The 19,215-nt window shown below is 42.1% G+C and overlaps 3 protein-coding genes across 4 annotated transcripts; 1 reads left to right on the forward strand and 2 right to left on the reverse strand.

Annotated features, from left to right (window-relative positions):
* Positions 1–289: 289 nt before the first annotated feature.
* LOC131128541 (granzyme A-like) lies at positions 290–3,874 on the reverse strand. The gene is made up of 5 exons (XM_078789658.1): positions 3,756–3,874; positions 3,539–3,680; positions 1,050–1,188; positions 574–849; positions 290–498 (listed from the first exon to the last, which is right to left on the reverse strand). Exons 1-5 carry the CDS (start codon positions 3,817–3,819, stop codon positions 343–345), a joined length of 777 nt encoding a protein of 258 aa, XP_078645784.1. The 5' UTR covers positions 3,820–3,874; the 3' UTR covers positions 290–342.
* Positions 3,875–5,942: 2,068 nt separating this feature from the next.
* On the reverse strand, positions 5,943–11,157 carry LOC131128540 (cell division cycle protein 20 homolog B-like). Its single transcript, XM_078789268.1, has 10 exons — positions 10,932–11,157; positions 10,404–10,513; positions 10,293–10,332; positions 10,072–10,188; positions 9,406–9,618; positions 9,207–9,306; positions 8,145–8,373; positions 7,955–8,080; positions 7,758–7,881; positions 5,943–6,602 (listed from the first exon to the last, which is right to left on the reverse strand). The coding sequence occupies exons 1-10, from the start codon at positions 11,155–11,157 to the stop codon at positions 6,505–6,507; spliced, it is 1,383 nt and encodes a 460-aa protein (XP_078645394.1). The 3' UTR covers positions 5,943–6,504.
* A 313-nt stretch (positions 11,158–11,470) lies between these two features.
* Positions 11,471–14,111, forward strand: gpx8 (glutathione peroxidase 8 (putative)). 2 transcript variants are annotated; one of them, XR_009129663.2, is made up of 4 exons: positions 11,471–11,721; positions 11,853–12,114; positions 12,537–13,035; positions 13,159–14,111. XR_009129663.2 is itself a non-coding variant. In XM_058071477.2 (3 exons), the coding sequence occupies exons 1-3, from the start codon at positions 11,515–11,517 to the stop codon at positions 12,698–12,700; spliced, it is 633 nt and encodes a 210-aa protein (XP_057927460.1). In that variant the 5' UTR covers positions 11,471–11,514; the 3' UTR covers positions 12,701–13,053. The 2 variants fall into 2 exon arrangements, 1 of the variants encoding a protein (XP_057927460.1); XM_058071477.2 differs by lacking the exon at positions 13,159–14,111 and having other exon boundaries at positions 12,537–13,053.
* Positions 14,112–19,215: the final 5,104 nt, after the last annotated feature.

Here is a 19,215-nt window from a genome sequence, read left to right on the forward strand (position 1 = left end):
GGTTTTCTCCGGGTACTCCGGTTTCCTCCCACATTCCAAAAACATGCTAGGTTAATTGGCGACTCCAAATTGTCCATAGGTATGAATGTGAGTGTGAATGGTTGTTTGTCTATATGTGCCCTGTGATTGGCTGGCGACCAGTCCAGGGTGTACCCCGCCTCTCCTGTCCGAAGACAGCTGGGATAGGCTCCAGTACCGCCATGACCCTTGTGAAGTTAAGCGGTAGAATGTCAAGGTCCATATCGCCCAAATAGTGTGACAATAAATGAGTAAGCCTGAATTTCTGTAACATTTGTTTACTTTATTGAAAGGGCCACAAATACAGAATGAAACATATTTGATTTATTTTTTCTTGATGATGTTTTTGATCCACTCGAGTTGCTTAGCAGAGAGAAAAGTGTACACCCCAGGCTTTTTAATCTGACCACACCCTTTAGGTCCAAATGAAGTGACACCGACCAGAACTCCTTTGCACAATAGGGGACCACCAGAGTCGCCCTAAAGACAAAACACAAAAAAGGTTTAGTTGTTTTTTTTGTTTGTTTGTTTACCTCCACACAAACGATGACTTACAGAGCAGGTATCCGCCACCCTTCTACCATCGGAACCAGCACATATCATTCCCTTAGTGATGATCGGTTTGAGATTGTAGTAGTCAGGAGAGTTGCATTTGACTCTGTCCACAACAGTCACATTGACAGACATGAGGACGTTGGACATTTGCTTGGCGACATTGTTGGTCACCCCCCATCCGGCCACCACACAGCTGCTGCCAGCCATCGGATCTCTGTCAATTTTAGGCAATGGCAAAATGCTCACTGCCGTGGTCTTCTTGACAGCTTTGTCCAGCTGGAATTTAACAACAAGTTAGCCATTCCAGTTTTAAAGTCACAATTAGAAATTAGAATTAGAAACGAATGCTGAGATATACTGCTGAAAACATTACAACATATCATAGCGGGCCAATATGTACCCTCATACCTCAATGAAACCATGACAACATTTCCATATTATTGCATTTCTCTCTATGTTGTCAGCGTACATCTCACCTTGAGCAACTTGAGGTCGTTGACCTTTTCAGTCACATCGTAGCAAGGATGAGGGAAGTGGCTTTTGACGTTTCTTATCTGGCGGGAATCTTTCTCTGTATTCTTAATGTTGTGTACACCAAGCAGCACCCTCTTGATACTGTGTGGATATCAACATAGACTCATCAATATCTGCATGTGACAATATTGGCCATAATTTAAAGGGATTTGGTTTGGTTGGAGTTCTAATCCAACAGGAGACTTTGAGCAGATGAACATAGCATTGATTAGCATTGATTAGGCTAGTGAATTTTAATGTATAATATCAAGAATATACATACAGTAAAGTCTCGTTATATCGATATCGGTTATAACGAATTACTACTTATTACGATACTATTTTCCTTTCCCGGCAAATTTCTAGTCTTTTATGATATAATTAGTTCCGTCAGTACGATACCCGGTTATTATGATAATCCGGTTACTACGATGCCCTTAGAATGCCTGTATAGAATCTATACACACGAGAGAAACCACAAACGCAGTTGGTTCTTCTGTTGCAGGCATGTGTTTGGCCAGCTATGTGGGGCGGGTTGAGCATGACCTGTGAACCAGGAAGTGTGGGAATCGGTGTGTGTGCTGCGCTCTGGTGGTGGAAGTGTGAAAAATAAAGTTGACTGGAAGCAGCCGTTCGCCGTGTTCTTTTTTGGTATTGAAATCCTTAAGCAAAGATTGATTTAAGCTGCTCGACATTGTTCTATACTATAGAACAATGTCGAGTGCATTATTGCCCACTTTTAATGCAGTTCGGCGCAGGATCGGATATATGGATAGTCCGGTTATATCGGTATTTTTTCCGACTCCTGAGAATATCGATATAACGAGACTTTACTGTATTTTAAAAGTATTATTATTCATTCATTTTCTGTACCGCTGTGGTGGGTTAGTGTTTGTTAGGGTTTGTTAGGGTTAGGGTTGGTTAGGGTTTGTTATGTTAGGGTTTGGGTTAGGGTTTGTTAGGGTTGGTTAGGGTTTGTTAGGGTTAGGGTTTGTTAGGGTTTGTTAGGGTTAGGGTTTGTTAGGGTTGGTTAGGGTTTGTTAGGGTTAGGGTTTGTTAGGGTTTGTTAGGGTTAGGGTTTGTTAGGGTCAGGGTTTGTTAGGGTCAGGGTTTGGGTTAGGGTTTGTTAGGGTTAGGGTTTGTTAGGGTTTGGGTTTGTTAGGGTTTGTTAGGGTTAGGGTTTGTTAGGGTTAGGGTTTTTTAGGGTTAGGGTTTGGGTTAGGGTTTGTTAGGGTTAGGGTGGGTTAGGGTTTGTTAGGGTTAGGGTTTGAGTTTGTTAGGGTCGGGTTCGTGTTAGGGGTCCGGGTCGGGGTCCTGGTCCGAGTCGGGGGTTCGGGGGTAGGGGTCGAGTTTGGGGGTAGGGGTCTGGTTAGGGGTAGGGTTAGGGGTTACGGTTGGTTAGGGTTTGTTAGGGTTAGGGTTTGTTAGGGTTTGTTAGGGTTAGGGTTTGTTAGGGTCAGGGTTAGGGTTTGTTAGGGTCAGGATTTGGGTTAGGGTTTGTTAGGGTTAGGGTTTGTTAGGGTTTGGGTTAGGGTTTGTTAGGGTTAGGGTTTGTTAGGGTTAGGGTTTGTTAAGGTTAGGGTTTTTTAGGGTTAGGGTTTGGGTTAGGGTTTGTTAGGGTTAGGGTGGGTTAGGGTTTTTTAGGGTTAGGGTTTGGGTTTGTTAGGGTCGGGTTCGTGTTAGGGGTCCGGGTCGGGGTCCTGGTCCGAGTCGGAGTCGGGGGTTCGGGTTAGGGGGTAGGGGTCGAGTTTGGGGGTAGGGGTCTGGTTAGGGGTAGGGTTAGGGTTAGGGGTTACGGTTAGGGTGAGGGGTTAGGGTAACGCTCATCCTCACGAGGGTCGCAGGCATGCAGGAGCCTATCCCACAGGGCACATATAGACAAAACCCATGCATGGGGAGAATATGCAAACTCCACACAGAGATGCCCAAACGTGGGAATCGAATCCGGATCTCCTCGCTGTGTGGCATGTGCACTAACCACTCGGCCACGTTGCTGCCACAAGCATGATCAGAATATTCTATAATATATTTCTTGTGACAATTTCAATAACTGAGCTCAAGAAAAACGGCAAAGTAAATGGAGAAGCAGTTTTCAAAGTGTGAGGTACAGCAGCTTCAGAAAAATAAAGTAAAACATCTTTTTATAGCCACTAAGCTACAGTATGTTTACATTTTAGTTTAAAGGCGACCAGTCCAGGGTGTACCCCGCATCTCGCCCAAAGTCAGCTGGGATAGGCTCCAGCACCCTTGTGACCCTAATGAGCATAAACAGTATAGAAAATGGATAGATGGACATTTAAAGGCAAAATGAATTGATTTTCAGTTACATTTAGTTACACTTTGCCACACTTTGATAACTACTGAACTAGCAGATCTTAATGAAAAAAACACATTTCCAATACTGATATTTTGATCATTTCCTCCATATACAATAGTTACATGCATGTCTTACTCAGCACAGTGGGCTGCAGTTAGAACCCATTGTGGGTGGATCAGAATCCCTCCACAGTTTGGTTTTTTGTTTTCCAACAGAGCCATGAACGGCAGTGAGTGGGGCCTTACTTCACTCCCACCAATAATCTCCGCTGCATCATCTACGGACAAATTGAATAAAGTTGTAAATGAAGGGATTACTAATGATCACAATGATTCCAAAGTGTTCTACTCACTTGGTGCGGCAATGAGAAGAGCCACGGCAGACAGAAAGCCACTCAAATGAACAAGTGAGAACATCGCGATCCAGACGAAGCCCACCTTGATGGGTCTTTTTATACGCTGGAAGCATGCGAAAGGCTGAGTGAGCAAAAACAGCCACATCACATCTTGTGGTTTGTGACAGTTCCTGTCACGAACATCTCAGGTCTTCAGTCGGGGGGGCTCTGTGGTAAAAACAAAGATATAAGACTCATGAACACATGAGTCACAAGAATGTGTGTGAAAGCTGATGTCAAGACAGCGCTTGATGCTGCAAAAAATGTGTTTATTCACGTGAATTAATCTACATTTTTAAAATATCATTTGGTTAGCAACCCATACAATAACTCAATACACAGTACCACCTAGATTTTTGTTATTCAGTTGAACAGACAAAAAATATTTTCCCATAGGAAATCATGTAAAGTGCAATGACTCAAAAAAATGTAAAACAAAATGTATTTTACAAAGAATAATTACACTTTTACATGCAAAAAACAATGTGAAATCATTCTAATGATGTTGTTGATGCAGTCTTCCATGGCTACATCAATTGCAATTGTGTTTCTCACCTTCTCTATCAAAATATGCAACTTTATTTACCCCCGTGGTGGGTTATTTAGCAGCCTCACTCAAGAAAAAACACATAGCTGTATATACTGAGTCACCAATGCATAGGGTGCTTTGTTTGGGCGCTTTACGGAACAATACAGTCCAGGGCAAACAGACTTGTTACAGTATGTGTAATATTGTACAAAATGTGGGAGAATTTTTTGGACAAGAAAGGAATCATTTATTTGCTTTGTCTTACTTTTCAAACAAAATCTTTTCTTTCTTTCTCATAGTTTTTTTCTTTGTGGTTCTGTCACCCACAAGTGAGACATTTCCACACCCCGACACACATTCAGCAGTCTCACTTGAGACTTATTTAAACCAATAGAAGACACATTTCCAGCTGCATTTAGACCAGGGGTCTCAAACTCAATTTACCTGGGGGCCACTGGAGCTAGGGACTGGGTGAGGCTGGGCCGCATCAGGTTTTCAAAATAAAACACATTTTACAAAGTCAGTGATTGTTATGTACGAGTTGGCTGCACAAATTATAAAATTATACACCCCTAAATCTTTTTTCAGCGGTCCTGAAGGTTCTAGAGTGTCCGGAAGCCCTGATCACGGTTGACTGCAGCTATAATAATAATAATAATAATACATTTTATTTGTATAGCGCTTTTCAGAATACTCAAAAACGCTATAGCGACTTCATACAAAAGAGTCGCTGAGAGGCTGAAGCCGGGCCTTTACTTTGTCTGACGCGCCGCACATAAAAAATCTCTGAGATACAAAAAATGAGTTCAACCTTTTATTAAAGAAAATTCATGATAACTTATGATACCGTGCACAAACTCATAATCAAAGTAATCACAGAGATTAATGGAATTAGCGGTCAACAAAAAATACGGCAACCCTGCTCACTCTTTCTCTTTGTCTCTCTCTTGGCCACACAGGTGAACAGGTGCTTATATTAACAAAACGTCACCGCCCATAACCATTTGACCTGCTTCCCTTGTCCACGTGATCACAACAAATCTAAATAATATCATAAACAATAACAAACACCATTATTCAAATTTAAACTATCATGCACCTACAAAAAATCAATCCGAATTCATTCATGGCTCCTACAGACGCTTTACAGCAGGGGTCTCAAACATGCGGCCCGCGGGCCAAATGTGGCCCGCAGGACACTATTTTGAGGCCCCCGCCTTGATATGAAAGTTTAATGTTAGTGCGGCCCATGCAAGTTTGATATGGATGCTGTATGGTATCATGTACACAGAAAAAAATATTACGTTTGATTAATGTTCATGTTAAAGGTTAAATAACTGTTAATAGTTATCCTTCCTATCCGTGTGGAAGTGGTAAGTTTTTGGCTATTTAAGTTTAAAGGAAATAACTTGAAGGCTACCGTTTAGGTCGCTAGCTCTCTAGTTTGCGAGTTAGCATGTGTCTCAAGACCCTGCAGTTGCGCAATATGTTACAAATAAAAGAAGTATAAATGTGACTATAGTCATGTTTTGTCATGTCTACAGGGCTCTAATAATGCTTTGTTAATTTTAATCTGAAAAAAATAATTGGTCTACCCACCAACTATATGTGGTTTCTTAAGTTTTTATTATTTGCTGTTTTATTATTATTATTATATTTATTTATTACTGATTGATTGATTTTCTTTATTCTTGATTTGTGTATTTATTTTCATCTTATTTTGTGCAGAAAAATAAAAATTAAGATATTTGAGAACAGTGGAATGTTTTATCAGAGCTTTTATTGTAGAAAATCTGAACCAAAGCACTGAAAAAGTTTGTATATTTTTCTGTTTTTAATAAATGCGTTTGTTTTTTTTTTTGGAAAACCTGATGCGGCCCAGCCTTGCCCAGACCCTAGCTCCAGTGGCCCCCAGGTAAATTGAGTTTGAGACCCCTGCTTTACAGTGAAGAAAAATAGAGATGAGTAAAAAAATAGAGGAGAGGACACAATAAAATACAACATCCATACATTCATTCAGAGCTAAAAACAAGGCTAAAAGCGGGGCAAAGCAGAAAGGTATAAAAAGTTAGACATTGAAAAAGAATTTAAACAGGTGGGTTTTGAGTTGTCTTTTTTGAAGGTGGGTAACAGCAATACGTGTTGGTGGAGTGACACAATGGATAATTAGATGTCTAATTAGATGTCCCAGACGGAAAGGCATTGGTCCGCTCCAACAGTGAACAGCTGGCTAGCATCAGGGTTTAAGGTCACGTGCAGGATGCGATTTGAATGACCTGGGGAAAAAAAACAGCATATTGATATTTGACATTTGGTGCAGAACAGTAACATTCTTCAAATACATTGTGGAATTCTTACTCTATACAAGTCTGGATTCCTTTGAACAACTCAAAAAAATGTGACCTTACATCAAATGTTGACATTTGCTGAATCTTTGGTGATATGAGTGAGTCGGCCCAAAAAATGTGTAAATATCTTAATGATGGCGTCATCATTGGCAGTCCAAATGGCAATTTATTGTTTTGAACTCAGCGTTAGTTGAGCTGTGATTTAAAATAATGAGATTTAGGCCGGTGGATGAGTGGTTAGCACGAAGGCCACACAGCTAGGAGAGCCGAGTTCAATTCCACCCTCAGCTATCTCTGTATGGAGTTTGCATGTTCTCCCCGTGCATGCGTGGGTTTTCTCCGGGTACTCCGGTTTCCTCCCACATTCCAAAAACATGCTAGGTTAATTGGCGACTCCAAATTGTCCATAGGTATGAATGTGAGTGTGAATGGTTGTTTGTCTATATGTGCCCCTGTGATTGGCTGGTGACCAGTCCAGGGTGTGACCCGCCCCTCGCCCGAAGACAGCTGGGAAGGCTCCAAACCCCCCCGTGACCCTTGTGAGGATAAGCGGTAGAGAATGAATGAATGAGATTTAGGCCCAAAAAGAAAAAAAAACAACACAAGGGGAAAATAATTGTTCCCTCGCTACATTGTGGTTCACCTTTCGCAGACTTGCTGTTTCGCAGATTTTTTTCTAACAGTGTATGAATGTGGATTGTGTTCTGCGTCCTTGTGATGTATTAGAGCGATATATCAGTTCTCTGTTGTACGTGTGATATTGTATTTACTATTGCTACTAGTAGAGGGTGTTGTACATTCATGTGAGAGTTGAAGACGTGTGCAGCTGCAGCAAAGAAATCATCCCTCCACTCCGTCTCAGTATGGGTTTATAAGCAAGGTATGGGTTTTTTCATCATTTTTACAAGAACAAAGTGTGCCCAATATGAAAATAAAGTTGTAGTTTAAAGTGGAAATATTTTGAAAAATGATTTGAAATGAGAAATGTACACATTTGTTTTCTGCGTGGTCCTTTAGAAATATTCCTATGGGGCTGCTACATGTGAGTTTAATGTTGTCATTAATTGTTTTGCCATCCTTTACCTGTCAGGCAGAAGCTTGGTGTGAGTGTAGATAACTTCCACTCCCAGCAGATAGCGCTGTGATGAGGGAGGCCGTGACCTGTGATCAGGCGTCTGGTGGCGTCTGTCCAGCTCAGAGAGCAGATCTACAGTTGGAGTTACAAGTTATAATGGTATATTCTCTCTCACTGATGAGTGCCTTTGTGATGTTCAAAGCACCTGTGAGTTGCTGTCTACAGAACTGACACAAGTCACTGACTCGGTATCCCAAATCCGAAGCTTCCCGTCTTTCCATCCTCCACCTGTAGCAATCATCTTTCTCTGCCATGGACACCATCCCATTGCCTGAGAGTAAACATCGTATTTTAGACTAAGCAACCACTGTATTGGGTACATAAATTATACCTACCTTGACGGCACTTGGTTGTTTCATTGTAGCAACTGGTTGATGTGACCTTGCGACGCCCATGACACCACTATCCCAAATGTGGAGGAGGCCGTCTGTGGATCCACTGGCCAGCCACTCGTCATCAGGTGACCACTGAAGGCTGCATAGGGCCTCCTGTTGGACAACAGCACCCACCAGAGGAGCTGGAGCCCGCGGGTCATAATGATGGATGCGTCCCAAGGTTGAGCCACTGCCAAAGCATAAAAAACATCAAGAATTTCATCAACACACGGTACACATGTTGTTCTTTAAATTACAATTATGTTTATGAATTCCTGTATGAAATGTATTGGGATTTTTCCCTGACAAAAAAATCTGAAAAAGACACATCATTTCATATTTAGGATCTTGGGATTTATGCATAACTTTTCCAAAAGCACATTGAGATTTTTAAGACACATTGGTGCATAATCATGCTGTCTCATAAGCATCTTAATATGCCACTCCTGTGAGATAGATGGATTATAAATGATGAATGCTCAATAACACAGGTTTAGAAAAATTCCATCACTAGCAGTGTGATTCTGAAGTTTTAAGTGAAGTTTTATCCCTGACGACACCTACAACGTCGATAAAACGTTCTGCACCGCAAAAGGCACCTGCAGTCACACCCAAGAGGCAGAGGAGGAATAAGTAGTTGAGGCTGTACGGCAGCATTACGCAAGGAGGAAGGCAGGAAGAAAATATGACAACAGGAGAAATATGTTTTAACAAGTGGAACAGCGGCAGGATGACAGAAGAGGCACGGCCAGAGAAGTGACATACGTACATGTGAGTCACTATTTTAGTGTGTGATAATCTTTTTATTGCAATCTACTTATTATTTGCTGATAATTTCAAACATAATTTGAAGGACAAATATCAACTTTTGAGGAGTCAGTACAGTAGTTCTAACAGTGTGGGTTCACTATTTGTCAAGCCATAAGACACTGTCGCTGACAGTAACCAATGACTTCTAGCGGTTCCTGCAATGCCATTAGTGGTCAAACCCTTGTTGGGTTTCTATCGGTGCTATATTGCTACCTGCTAACAAGTTGCTGTTTCCAGGAAAGGGCTCGAACAACAGACATGTGTGAGGGTAGAGTCCTCACATTCTGCCCCCGTTCAACATCCCACAACTGCAGTCAGACAGAGAGGAACACATCATACACATCACTGCTGATTCATCATGATACATCAGACCCCCCCTTTCCCCCTCTTTCACCCCCAGCCCCATCATGTACCTGCACTTCTCCTCGCCTGGTGCCAATAGACAGAATACGGCCATCTTTGCTCCAGCACAGACACGAAACAGTGTGGCGGTGACCTAGGCCCGGTTCTAGACGCGGTTCCAAACGTCCCAGTACAGAGTGAGTTTCTGAATTCCAAATGTAAACACAAGAGTCCAGAGCCAATGCAAGGAGGCCATTACAGTTGCAGTCAAGGAGATTTGTGTCTGGAAGGGAGGAGACAGGAAGTGAAGGTAGGAAGATAGCTAGCTAGCTTGGTAGGTAGCAAGGTAAGGTACGTGTTAGTATGTTGGTGTCACTGTAAGCCTGGTAGGTTCGTACCTACATCATTCACATTCATACCTATGGGCAATTGGGAGTCACCAATTAATCTAACATGTTTTTGGAATGTGGGAGGAAACCGGAGTACCCGGAGAAAACCCACGAAGCACAGGGAGAACATGCTGGAATGCTGAAATTCAAACCCTGATCTTCCTGATCTCGTGGTGTGAATGGTTGTTTGTCTATATGTGCCCTGTGATTGGCTGGCGAAGAGTGCAGGGTGTACCCCGCCTCTCGCCAAAGACAGCTGGGATAGGCTCAAGCATACCCACGACCACGATAAGCGGTACAGATGGATGTATTTATAACATGCATAGCTAGATGGCATATATTCTTACAGTAGTCGTTTACCAGGGAAGGTGCGGCCAACTTGAGTGCTGACTTATGGTGCAGACTCGCCAAAGGTGTGTTCATAACACAAAATGGCTTCAAATCGCTTTGAATTTCTTTGAAATCTGCAAAAAAAAACAATATATGTATAAATATTCTATGTGTAATACAGTCTTTAACTAATGTTCAGTTCAGGTAGTGTGTTTTCTAGAAGTGTGTAGTGAAGTACCAGTTGATTGTGAATCTTCATGAGCAGTCCACATCCATTCCTGCAAAGTCAATAAACAAACACATTTTACTTATGTCTGTAAAGGGTGTTTGTGCACTTTGGTGAACTAACTTGTTGTGGGGCTTTAACCATGAATGAGAGTCTCTGTGAGCTTGTGATGCTTTGTGCTTTTGGTGTCTTTTTAGGGTCACAGTGAGAGGTGTCTCTAATTAGAGTTGAATCTGTAAAAAAAAATGACACCTTTCGTGAGAGCTCTTTCATGAAGTGCATGACAGTGAGTATTCCCGTCAATGCTTGCACACGTAGGTTACACCGGTTTTACCACCTTTTTCTTCACTAGAATTGTCTGTAAAAGACGAAGTGTCAAAATTTGGACCACAAGATGTGATGTTCAGCCCTGAAACCATCGGTGCACCACAAAGCGCAACAGTACCAGTAAGTGCTGTTGCGCTTTGACCACAGGTGACCTTTATGAGTGTCAATTTTCATGCAAATGCTCTAAATGTTGATCAACTGGTGCTGTTCCGCTTTGACCACAGTTGACCTCATGCGTGTCAATTTTCATGCAAATGCTCTAAATGTTGATCAAGTATATTACATAATGCCTAATAACGTCCACAAATTAAAAATAAACACTACCTTCTCTCCCCTGTGCTGCCTCATGTTGTCTAGTGGGAGAATCCAGCTCCAGCCTCTGGCATACGGCATCAAATTCAAAGCTGGGCCAACAGCGACGCCCAGTGGTAAAAGGTGTACTTGCAGCAGGACTCTGCCAACTCTGCCTGTGGATGAGCCACGTCCGAAAGCGTTTGTATGACGTCACACATGCCTCATTTTCGCCCTGTAAAACAATGAAATGATACATTAAATATGCTCGAATTAGGAATGATGAATGTGTGTCTCTCTTGATGTTTAGGATTGTGTGTATGTAACACGGTGTATGTGTTTTTTGGGATGTTTGAGTTAAAATCCCCTAAGCTCAATTAACACTTCATATGTTTATTTCAGTGCAGGGTCCCACATTAAGGTTTAAAAGCGTTTATGTCTCATGTATACGATAGTGCAATTTTAATTTTCACACAATATACTTCAGACTGTAGTCTTATTTTGAAGGGTACACATACTTTTCCGGTGTTGCCATGTTTTCTAGCTAGCTTTACTCTACTTGCCCCTCGTCAATTGTCCCATCTCCGCCCCTCGGGTTCTTTCTTCCCCCTCCAAGATGGAGGCCTTAGGGGGCTACCCCGCCAAGTCCTCCGGGCCTAGAGTGAAGAAGTTGACGGTTCTGTTGAGCATGACAGTTGGCGTGGGTTGTTTGTTTTTACTTCAGACGCAGCTGGTGAAGCCCCGAAAACCGAAGGACTTTTATTCCTTCGAGGTGAAAGACGCCAAAGGAAGGACTGTTTCTCTGGAGAAGTACAGAGGAAAAGTAAGTCCACATCATCAAATGGCTTTGCGACACCCGTGCAAACTCTTACTTGCTTTTGTTTGAAGCAAAGATGATAAAATAACTATTAAATGAGTATTTTAGAGTGATGTAAGAAGTTTGCTTCCATGCAGGCTTCTCTGGTTGTAAACGTGGCGAGCCACAGCGAGCAGACGGAGGCGGCTTACAAGTCTCTTCAGGAACTTCACAGGGAGCTGGGAACGTCTCACTTTAACGTCCTGGCCTTCCCCTGTGGACAGTTTGGCGACACCGAGACCGGAACCAGTCGGGACATCGAGGCCTTGGCCAAGTCCACATACGGCGTTACGTTTCCCTTCTTTGGCAAAATCAAAATCATGGGCTCTGAGGCTGAACCGGCCTTCAAATTCCTTACAGGTATGAACTCCTTAACGCACCACGGCAATAGCAAAAAGAGTGTTTTGACTTGGAGGCGTTATTTGACTTCTAACAGTGTTAATTGTGTGGTTAACTCATGTGAATAAATTGGTTAAAGGACTAAGTCATCTCTTAATGAGACAGGTTATTTAGTTGTCTACTCAAAAAATGACAGGTTTGGGATTGAATGACTAAAGTGCTTTTAAATGCTACACGTGTGTCAGTGTTCCTTTATGACAGTGCTTGTCAATATCAGTATGGCAATGGGGCTTGCCACCCTGGGGATCACAAGGCAGGGAGGCTTTTCAATATTAGTGCAGACCTGCCAACATGTATGAATTAGTTTTACTCGACATGCAATTTCACTATTTCACAAAAATACAGAACCACTCCTTTATGGCAATATATTTCATATTTTTCAGATTCTGTGCAGAAAATTCCCAAGTGGAACTTTTGGAAATTTCTAGTGAATCCAGAAGGGAAAGTGGTCCGCTTCTGGCGAGCAGATGAGCCCATGGAGAGCGTCCGCCAAGAAGCTGCGACGCTGGTGCGAGAGCTCATCGTCAAGAAGCGCGTGGAGCTATGATAGCGTTGTATTCATAGCTTATTGGACACGATGTCCGTCCATCCATCATGACCGGGACTAACAGGAACTTGAACTGTTAGCGGTTGGACCATGAATGCCAATAGATGCAATGATGAATGTGATCATTGGCTGCATTTTATGCTGAAAAAAAATGACAATCCTGCTCAAGACCACTAATGAGAAGCCACTAAAGTGTTGGATTTTGTCTCTTCTGCGAAACATTTCAAAGTTTTCTATTAAAATGTATTTCTGCATTTATGCAACATAATATGTAATGTGGTGTTTTTATATTGTAGCGGTGATAGGACCCTTCAGAAACATGCAAGTATACAAATGTAAGTACTGCATAGATTGACTCCAATATGAGAATTCATAAAAAAATAATTTACCTTCAAAAATGTACAAAGTGTGCAGTATTTGTCTATAATCCATGTCTTATGACTTCTGTTTTGTTGCAGTGCTTGTGAAGTCATGCAATCAGCCTCCCCTGCAATACCACCTTACACCACATGGGGCGACAGTGAGTTCTATTTATGCCAAATAATATTAGAATGGCTATATGACTATATGTATTTGTGAGTGACCCAAACAATACATAAAACGCAAATGCATGCATATACAACTGTCTAAAATGTCTGGGCAAGATTATTTAAAATCAAGGGGGTCTGCGGTGTACAGACCGACCACCAGTTAGTTGATTAAGAGCTGCTTTTGAATACGGTTGGTGTTTACCACAATTGTTGGCATTGTTGCTGCAACACATAAGCTCTGAAGTGTCACCAATGGCTGTTGAAATGCAGTCGTCTGTGTTTGCAGATGAAGTGGCCGGTCGTTGGGCAGTCACAGGTAAGCTGGCACACTAAACAGACCAGCTAACAAGACACTGCCTTGCGACCGTCCACAGAACAATAACTTGCATGACTTGACAGAGCTTTGTTGCGAGATGAAAACGTGACAAGATTTTTTTGTTCAGAAAATAAATATCTCATGGGCACTAGGGCAGGGATGTGCAAAGTGTTAAAACTGTTGCCATAATTATACCTTTATTGCAAATTAACATCTTTAACTGTCAATCAAGTGTATAGCAAAGCAACCTCCATGTGAAAAATCAGTGCGGCCATTGCCGTCAGAGGGAAACCAAGATCGACAAATGACCAATAGGTATAACCTATATGCATTGGCCACCGCTAGCATTTACTTATACATTCCTGATCAAAATTTTAAGAGTTGAAAAATGGCAAGAATGTACATTTTACACTGTTGGATCTCAGGAGTTTCCAAGTCGAATTTGTGACAAAATTCAATTTATTGCAAGCAACGATTACATTTAAATTGGCTTATGAACACAGCTTTTAAAAGACAAAATTGTGGTTTCATTGTCATTTTCTGTCATGATTTCTTGATGGCAAAGGCAAAAAAAAGCTTTCTCTCTTTGAACGCGGTCGGATTGTTGAGCTGCATGCGCAAGTCCAAAGGTCCTGAGTGTTCATTCATTCATTCATTCATTTTCTACCGCTTTTCCTCACAAGGGTCCCCTGTCTTCGGGCGAGAGGCGGGGTACACCCTGGACTGGTCGCCAGCCAATCACAGGGCACATATAGACAAACAACCATTCACACTCACATTCATACCTATGGACAATTTGGAGTCGCCAATTAACCTAGCATGTTTTTGGAATGTGGGAGGAAACCGGAGAAAACCCACACATTCACGGGGAGAACATGCAAACTCCTGGAATTGAACACTGGTCTCCTAGCTGTGAGGACTGTGCGCTAACCACTAGACCGCCGTGCCCCAGTCCTGAGTGTTATGGAACAAAAAAAGTCAACTGGTAGACACCCCACCCCACCCAAAATAGTGCAAAAATGTAAATCCTTGCCATTTTTCAGCTGATCTTAAAATTTTGAGATTGCTTTATAAGCTATCATCAGGGCCATCTTGGCTTTAGCTGCTTTTACGTATATCTGTTTACCACAGAGGCCACAACAATAATGGTCATTAAAGCTACTCGGACCTTGTCCATGCTTTGTGTATACATGTCGGAACAGTGCGGGGGTTAAATCACAACAAATAGATCTATTTTCATGGAACGTGTCCAAAATGTAATGTAATGTAACCCTCAACCTGGTGGAAGCGTAACAGTTCAGGGAGCAGAGGAGTGTGAGCTGGGCAGTACTTAGCAACACCAGCTAACATTACACTGCCTCTCAACCGGTCACTCATGTACTGCATGCTCTCATGCATCTGTGTCTATGAGGTGAGTAGGCAGCAGCAGTGAGGAGTGTGGCTGACAGCTGTCAATCAAACAACACAGCCTGCAGCGAGACACTGCCACACTGTCACACCTGGTAACGTTCTACTGTAAAACAATGACAACTTTTTTTGTTGTTTTTTTTACCTGGGAAGGGCTGTTTTTTCTCTTTCTTGTGACCTCTGGCTGCATTGTCTTGTTGTTCTGCAAATGCACACAAAATGATAAAAATACACTGCCTCTTGACAAAAGTCTGCTGGGATAGGCTCCAGCATACCCCCTGCTAACCCTCATGATACTGTATGTTGTCTTTCTTTTTCCCTCAAGGCTGGGACAGGATAGTAAACAAGCTTGCACTCACACTATACAGGATTTGGGAATTAAGGGACATAATGTACACTATTCTATTGTAGTAGTTCATACAAATAACAACAGAAAATATAATAAATATAATAATAAATATCAGTGTTCCAATGTTCACAAACGTATTTCACCCCTTTTAAACATTTTAGTTGTTTTTATGCTATGAATTATACATATACATAGTATGTAGAAACGACAAAAACTGTAGTAATATAGTTTCTCCTCATGATTTCTTTGTTATGGTATGTGTTGCTCACCCGTTTAATTCCTGCCTTTCAGATGCATCGTCGATTTCCCCCCATGCACGTCTTCTGGAGGATGGCAGCCCCCCTCTGCTTGCTGCACCTGTTGTGGTGTGGTGTGTGTGTGTGTCCTCTCCTGGACGCACCCCCGCTCTAAATAGTCCCCTAGGCGCACTGTGCAGCGGGAAGCACCGGTCCTCTCCTCCTCCACTGTGATTGGCAGCTTCTACTTTTTTTTCGTTTGTTTTGAAGCGTTTAATTAAGCGCGCCCTCTGTTACAGTGATTCCCTCCGCGTCTTGGTTTCCAGTAGCAACAAATGGATACAGTTTTAAAAAATTGGATGCCACGAGGACGTTCACTTTGTTGGCAGGTTAAAGTTTCCACCCTTTCATTTGTTTGAGGTGCTAATAACGCCCGATAGGATAATGCGCACAATATTGTAGAACTATCACAATAGCAGTTAATTGGCGCTAAGTGCAGCTGAAAGGCGCGAGTGGATGCGCACTCCTGCCACCTGCCACTTCCATATGTGTCCACGAGCAGCGTGCACCAGCACGCGGGAGTGCACACTGGGTGAGCGTTTTAACTAATGAGCACAATTTGACGTCCGACAGAGAAAACCCGAGGCACAAGAGTGCAGGATTTGTGACGTCACACTGCACCGGTTGCAATCAATGACATTCTGTAAATATGTAAAGTGGATATTTGGCTTTTTGCGATAAGAATGATCATTTGGGGGAAATATAATTCATCCCCTGTCACGTATTAGGTTGATTATTTTTTTAACTACCTGTATAAATTTGACATTTAAATTATTTCGTTAATTATGACTTAGTGAGATTACATTGTTACCGTATCCCCAAGCTGAGCCGCTCTAATTTATATAACTATATATATAAAAAGTTAAACCTACACATATAAAAGTTGCTTCTCAAGGAATCCACATTTAACCAATAATAATTTTGAGTTTGCTATGGCAAACAAAGTATACAGTGTATTGTAAAGTAAGCACTGTTAATTATAAATACCAATATTACACATCAAATTTATCAAAGGCCACTTTATTTTATTGCGATATTGTTGCTCTATAAGGTTTAACATAACACAACATAACAAATCTCCAAAATGGTATTATGTGAAATACTATACTTTATGAATTGTATTTTTCATTTGAGTAATGCTGTGGATATTTTTAGACACTTAAGAATCTTTGATTGAAATGTGTGATTTCCCCCTCCAGGTTTCGCAACTCTGCAGTGTCTGCAAGGCCCTCGTCTCACCTCAGGTTTCCCGCGATGCGCCAACTGCTCCGCACCCACCTTTGCAAGGTTTGCCTTTTTTGTCTCCTTAGAAACCCATTGTGTTTGCGAGTGAGAGTATATTTTACTTTCCCCTCCCGCACGATCCCCCACAGTTTGGCGGTATATAGAGCTTAACCGGTCAAATGTGTCACAAGCAGCTTAAACAAAGCTTGGCCCCACTCTGGCCTGCAGGACCTGCTGTCCGTGACAAACACGTTTGTTTGCCGCTATAAAGTGGCCTGGAAGCCAAGGGTGTTTTGTTTGATTTGGAGTTGATTGGCAACGGCAGTTTTAAGTGGTTAAACGACAAAAATATATGTCTCTTTTGTACAGTATCATCAAGCATAACCTATATTGCATATCTATTTAAACTTGCAGAATGCAATAACAGCCAATACAAGTGCTGTGTACATAAATAATCGTCATTTTGAGGAAGCTATATTAATGTTAGGCGACTCCAAATTGTCCATAGGTATGAATGTGAGTGTGAATGGTTGTTTGTCTATATGTGTCCTGTGATTGGCTGGCGACCAGTCCAAGGTGTACCTCGCCACTGGCTCGAAGACAGCTGGGATAGGCTCCAGCACCCCCGCGACCCTCGTGAGGATAAGCGGTAGAAAATGAATGAATGAATCAATATGAAATTATCATGTCTACTCTGTTTGTGATGGGATCCATATAAAATAAATTAATAAAAAACACATTAGGCTTCAGTCCAATAAAAAAAAAAAAAATGGAATAAGGACAAACTTTTATCAAAGTGGCAAAAATGCTTAAAATGTCAAGAAGTGTAAGCGTGCAATATTTCAGCCTGAGTGTAGTGTCATCAACACTCCTGGTGCTATATTGCTATTCTTGGGAGTTTTCAAGACCACCCGCAAATTCTAAATAAGTAGTTATAGTGATTGAGACACCTATAAAATGTCTATTTTGACACCACCGTACGCTACGCCAACTTACTCCTTCCCCTCCAAACCGCCCTGCTAGCTTGAGGTTGATGTCTCTGATTTCAAATGCAAAAAAGTGACTGGTGTAATTATTAGATGAGATGACAATAACTCTCCCTGTTTCTTTAATTGCCATCGTTCACGCTGAAAATGACTCAACACAGCCATTATTGTCCGAATAGCTAGCAACACAAGCATACCAAGATAACTGTGTCTTGCGTACAGTCTACCATGGTTCCTGGTCTAGGGCTGCATGAGTGCTGCCGGCATTGTTGAGCTGTGGTTCACTGACGGAAACATGTGTTCTTCTATGCACTGTGACATTGGGAAGCACAGTGTGTTTGGAATAACTGGCCGCAAGGCAGTTTTCCAACTTGATAAGGAGCCTAAACACACCTCCAAGATAAGTGTCTTGCTGAGGAAGCTGAAAGTGAAAGTGATGGAGTAGTCAGTCATAAATCCAATTGAGGAAAGAAGGTGAAGAAGTACAAGGTGTCATCGTGCAAGAGTGGAAGAGGATTCCAAAGGCAGTGCTCGATAACCATGGTGCTCACGCTTTATTTTGACAGTAGTATTGGCTTTTGAGAAGATGTAATAAAATGCTCTTCTGTCAGATATAGTTAAAATCGTAATGCATATTAAATATGGGACAAATATGAGTAAAATACATCTCACAGTCAGTGTCTCATCCTTATTTAGGTTCACGGATGATGTCAATGGGTTGTGTTCTTAGTGTGTCTTAGGGTCTACAGTGCTGCCTTCACTGACCTAAAGCAAACAGATTTAGGTTGGGGAAGTTTAAACAGGTGCCTGACCTGAGGTGTAACATTGTGCCCCAGGCTCGTCCATCCCACATTGCTGTATAGTACTAATGCTAAAGGTCACGATTTCACACAGATTCATCTAATTAACACACATCGTTGCTATGGTGATATATACTGTATATTCTTTTAGAGCAGGAGGGGGCTCACATCAGAATATCCCAAACTATTTTTCACATATAACTCAAAGATGAGGTGTGGGCTGTTTTTTTTTCTTCATTAACAAAAGTGGCCAGGCGGCACGGCGGTCTAGTGGTTAGCGCACAGACCTCACAGCTAGGAGAGGGTTCAATTCCACCCTTGTGTGGAGTTTGCATGTTCTCCCCGTGCATGCGTTTTTTCCGGGTAGGTTAATTCTCCGGGTAGGTTAATTTACGGCACTCCAAATTGTCCATAGATGTGAATGTGAGTGTGAATGGTTGTTTGTCTATATGTGCCCTGTGATTGGCTGGCCACCAGTCCAGGGTGTACCCCGCCTCTCGCCCAAAGACAGCTGGGATAGGCTCCAGCACCCCCGTGACCCTTGTGAGGATAAGCGGTAGAAAATGAATGAATGAACAAAAGTGGCCAGGCTGCATGGCGTTCAAGT

Source organism: Doryrhamphus excisus, linkage group LG3 (genome assembly GCF_037039965.1).
Source record: "Doryrhamphus excisus strain RoL-2023G ecotype Guam linkage group LG3, RoL_Dexc_Guam_v1.1, whole genome shotgun sequence".
NCBI classification, from domain to species: Eukaryota; Metazoa; Chordata; class Actinopteri; order Syngnathiformes; family Syngnathidae; genus Doryrhamphus; species Doryrhamphus excisus.